The following is a 4,808-nucleotide window of genomic DNA, read 5'->3' as shown; positions in this document are numbered from 1 at the left end:
GTCCTGGTGTGTGTGAGAGAGAGACAGAGAGATAGACACACACACACACAGAGAGAGAGAGAGAGAGAGAGAGAAAGAGAGAGAGAGAGAGAGAGAAAGGCACAGATGATATTAGGGTCTCTTTAACACCATTTTCTTTTGGGTAATTAAGATGAGCCCATTCTTGCTGTGTAGGGTCACTGATGGTTACACCCCGAGTCAGCAAGTCAGTTTTATTCCAACCAATACGTTTTTTGAACCATCCCTGCCGCTGCACACCTTTAGTCCCAGCACTTGGGAAGCACAAAACAGACAGGTCTCCAGCCTGGTCTACACAGCGAGTTTCACACTAGTCGGAGTTACCAAGTGATAACCTATCTCAAAAGAACAACAACAACAACAACAAAAAGTCACAGCCAGCTAGTACACTTGGCGTTTCTGCATCTCTACTGCAACAAATGGCATAATCCACTTCTGTGGGGTATAAGTGTACAGTACAAATTTTACATAGCACTTCTTGGGGGCTTCCTCTACCTAATGTAATGCCCGTAGCAGCGTTGCCTCCCAGCTCCAGAGGCAAAGACACAGACGGATGTGTGGTTCTTGATCCCTTATCCCAGCCATACAATCAGGAGACTGAGACTCTGCTGTACCCTCCCAGAGGACTAGCTCTACCCTCCCAACCACCAGGCCTTGGAGACAGACTTCAAGTGTCAACAAATACTTTGACAGTCAATAAGCTCGAGGATACTCCAGATAAGAAATTCAAACATTGCGGACAAGGAGTGACGTCATCATCCATCTCCTACCCGGGGTCCTTGTACTGAGAAACCTAATCATGGCCAAAGCCGCTTCACAGCCATTGGCTGCCTGAGTGGACCAGAGCGTTCTCCGGTTTGCGTTTTTGTAGGACCTGAAGTTATCTGAATTGATTTTTAAAACATTTTCGCCCCCCCACTCCCAGGCTACGCCAGAACCTGGAACGGTCAGAGGTGTGTGTAAATGTGAAGTGAGGTCTAACCTGGAGTGGAGTGATTTTTATCACCTGCTGCCAGAGCAGCGAGTCTGTGGACTCTGAAAACTCCCTGGGCTCTGGTGTTTCATAGAAATGTGTGCATTTCAGCTCCTTCCCAGGAACACCCCAAGCCTGAGGGCTAACCACCCCGATGACTCACGCCGACAGGCCGTTTTTGTCAAAGAGGACTTCTGTAATTAGACTTTGTGACCAATGTGTCCAGCCACGAGACTATGTCATGAGCGCTTTGTGGCCGCTGCTGGCTTCTTAGCTAACAAGGGCCTGCTGGCTCTCAGGGCGCCAGGCTTTCCCCCACGATGCTCTTACTGCAGAGGCTGGACCCTCGGCTGCTACACTGGCGAGCTAGGCTGTTTTCCGGTCTTACTTTTCCCCATCCTTGTTCCGCAGAACGTCTTCTTGTCCTCATCTGGGAACCAAGACACCAAGAGGACTAACCCTAAGTAGCTTGTTTGAGATGAGTCATGAGTCACCAAGGACCTGGAAGGGCCCCAACTTGAACGTGAGCCCATCACTCACATCCCATGGTGTCTCTGTGCTGAGGCCTGAGTCTCGGGAACACCGGGAAATAGATTGGCTTACTCCTCATAGAGCCCTCACTCAACAAAACCACAAGGCAACCTGCACCTCACTCCCTTGGGGCCCCTGTAGGTTCCTGGTTGGCTGGCTGGGAGCCCAGGGACAATAGTGACCCAGAAAACCAAAGGCATAGTGTCAAATGGCAGGGCAAATGGTGCCAGCAAAGGGCCTAAGCTGTATTGGACTTGGTGTGTTGGGTACCTGCTGTTCCCGCAGTTGCTGCTGCCGTAGACCAGTCTGTACTCTTCCTCAAAGCAGTTCCAAATATTATTTTTTTTCTCACCAACATGGAAATATATATTTATTGCTTAAAATGTAGCAAATAACCAGTGCTTAAACTATATATATGTATGTGTGTATACATATATATCTATATATACATGTACATATGCAAAATTTATGTGTAAAAATTGTATTGCAAATTAATGTTCTTATTTACTAAGTTGAATCAAACTATATAGTTTCTTTTGCATTTTCAGTGCTGAAGATCAAACCCAGCAGGGGGGCAACTGGACCATGGCAGTGGGACCTGTATGAATAGAATCAGTGCCACTATAAGAGGCCCTACAGGGGCTAGAGAGATGCTTGAAGGTTAAAAGCAATGCACAAGTTCGGTTTCCAGCCACCCATGTTAGATGTCTTACAATTACCTGTAACTCTAGCTCCACGGGGTACCACATCTCTAGCTGTACCTGTGCTCACACACATTAACCCATTAAACCCCCCTCCCCATATACATAGTTAAAAGTAGAGATCCCAAAAATAAATAAACAAACAAACAAACAAATAAATGATCCCAAACAGGTAGGCTTTACCTGTGAACCAGAAAGTGAGGCCTGGCCAGGAGCCAGGCAAGCCGTCTACAACTGGGCTACCTTCTCAGCCTCCAGATATGTTTTAGAAAAATATAAAATAGGAAAACAGTGTCATAACACACATGTATTCTGTAGCTGCCCTTGATACTCATTATACGATGGGTATACTTCATATCAATAAGCAGAGATTACAATACTGTTTTCAACGTGAACATAAAACCGAGTCTCCTTCCTGCAGCGCCTTGGGGGACCGTGGCCAATCCTGGCGTGAGGCAGATCAAGCTCGAGACCGGAGTGCTGAAGTGACAGGTCAAAGAAAAGGTGATGTATGAAAACGAGGTGATGAAAAAGGTGAAGAAAACGAGGCAAAGCAGCAGGAAGACAAGATTGGAAAAAATGAAGGCTGAAGATGGTGAAAGCTACGCCAGTAAGAAGCAGGCAGAGATCCTGCAAGAGTCTCGGAAGACGCTCCCAGATCGCCAGCGTCGGTTGGAGGCTGCACTGTCCAGTCTTCGGCAGATGTTAGAAAGTGAAAAGGACTTGGAGGAAGCCAAGGAACGTGAAGAAGCCCGTGTGGTGCTGGATTCCGTGAAGCTGGAAGTCTGCCATTTTTCTGTATGGGATTTTTTCTTTTGCATTAAATCCTGGGGTCCATTCTACAATTCATTATTTTCGGCCACTGCTGTGCTTAATAATATGAAAACGTGGTTCTTTTTTATGCAGTTGCATCTATTTTTCTTTGCATAACTGGATGTGTCAAATGAATGAGTTCATCCAAATATATATATATATATATATATATATATATATATATATATATATATAAAACCAAGACTGACAACTGAAGAAATTATAAAATAATAATAAAAATATGAATGAATAGCACAGAAAGTCTACCTTTTAGGCAGTATACCCAGGCTTTTATATAAATAGTATCAAAGTTATACATTGTTTTGAAAGTAAAACATGTTTTCACAGTGACGAATACCTGTAATCCCATCATTCAGGTTGACTGAAGTCAGAGGGTCCTCAGCTTTATGCCAGCCCAGGCTGCACAGCAGGGTGCTGGCTCCAAAAGTCAAACTAGAACAAACCAAAACTGGAGACCTTGGGGGCATCCCTCTGTGTTACTGCAGCATGGAATTAATCTTTCTAATGATAACAGAGTCTTTTATGAGGTTATGACATGTCTAGTTCTCAAAATTATAAACATGGCAGCAGTGAGAATCCTTACATTTAAGAGCCCTGTTCTCACTGGAGTAAGAAGTAAACTGAATATTAAAACGTGTTATCTGCAAACTTCTTCATTGTCCCAATTTTGTTGAAACAAACAGACAAAAAACAAAAAAAGAAAAGAAAAGAAAAGAAAAAAAGAAACGCAGCCTGGAGAGATGGCTCAGTGGTTAAGAGCACTTTGAATGCTCTTCCAAAGGTCCTGAGGTCAATTCCCAGCACCCACATGGTGGCTCATGACCATCTGTAATGGGGATCCGATGCCCTCCTTTGGTGTGTCTGAAGACAGCGACAGCATACTCACATACATGGAAAACGAAAAACAAAAAACAAAAACAAAGGGGGCTGGAGAGATGGCTCAGCGGTTAAGAGCACCTGACTGCTCTTCCAAAGGTCCTGAGTTCAAATCCCAGCAATCACATGGTGGCTCACAACCATCCGTAATGAAATCTGAAGTCAGCTATGGCGTACTTACATAATAAATAATTAAAAAACAAAAACAAACCCAAAACTCAAATCAGAAGGTAGTTGTACACCCAGTCAACGTTCACAAGGGTTATTTCTGGGCGGAAGGGCCAGGTGTGATTTTGTTTGTTCTTTAGCTAGCTCATCTGTCCTTTTCTAGTCTGTCTTACTGCCTTCCTTCATTTTATTGACTGAAGTCGAATTTTCTACATCGCATAAGAAATGTTTTGAACTGATGCTAATGTCACACCTGGTGGTACACCTGCTGCTTTCCTCTTCAGTAAGTTTCCATCCCCTGCCCCAGGGTGCTCGGGACTTGCAGCCCAGTGTCTGAATTTAGCAAAAGGGCAAAAGACCCTCCACAGTCTAATTCCACCCGGACGCAGCAGACTGCCTGGAGAGTGACCTTGAGGCGGGGTGTGGTGGCTCGAGGCCTCCTCAGATAGTACAACAAGCGAGACTGTCCCTGGTACCACCTCATTGCGGCTACGTGGCTTTCAGCTCGTGCAGAAGCTTTGAAGCTGCTCGGGGTTAGCAAGCGTAGAAGCGGTAGAAGCGGTAGAAACCGGCTTCCGTTTCCAGGCAGGAGCGCTGGCTGGGTTGGCTTCACCCTGACCCTGCTGATCGTAGGCCGGCTGCCGCTGCACCCGCCCCAAGAAAGTCCAAAAGGACGCGGAGTAGGACGCATGCAGTGTTTCCATAGA

General features: G+C 45.6%; 1 protein-coding gene across 1 annotated transcript; it reads left to right on the top strand.

Moving 5' to 3' along the window:
- The first annotated feature begins 2,651 nt into the window (after window positions 1-2,651).
- Window positions 2,652-3,153, top strand: LOC127693572 (tubulin-specific chaperone A-like). The gene has a single exon (XM_052194543.1). The coding sequence runs from the start codon at window positions 2,731-2,733 to the stop codon at window positions 3,151-3,153; it is 423 nt and encodes a 140-aa protein (XP_052050503.1). The 5' UTR covers window positions 2,652-2,730.
- The last annotated feature ends 1,655 nt before the right edge of the window (window positions 3,154-4,808 follow it).

This window comes from Apodemus sylvaticus, chromosome 10 (genome assembly GCF_947179515.1).
Source record: "Apodemus sylvaticus chromosome 10, mApoSyl1.1, whole genome shotgun sequence".
NCBI lineage: Eukaryota > Metazoa > Chordata > Mammalia > Rodentia > Muridae > Apodemus > Apodemus sylvaticus.
Note: the sequence above shows the minus strand (reverse complement) of the source record. Positions and strands in the feature narration are given on the sequence as shown.

Excerpts from the sequence above, each read along its gene's own strand:
- LOC127693572 (XM_052194543.1), top strand. The coding sequence starts at position 2,731 with ATGTATGAAAACGAGGTGATGAAAAAGGTGAAGAAAACGAGGCAAAGC.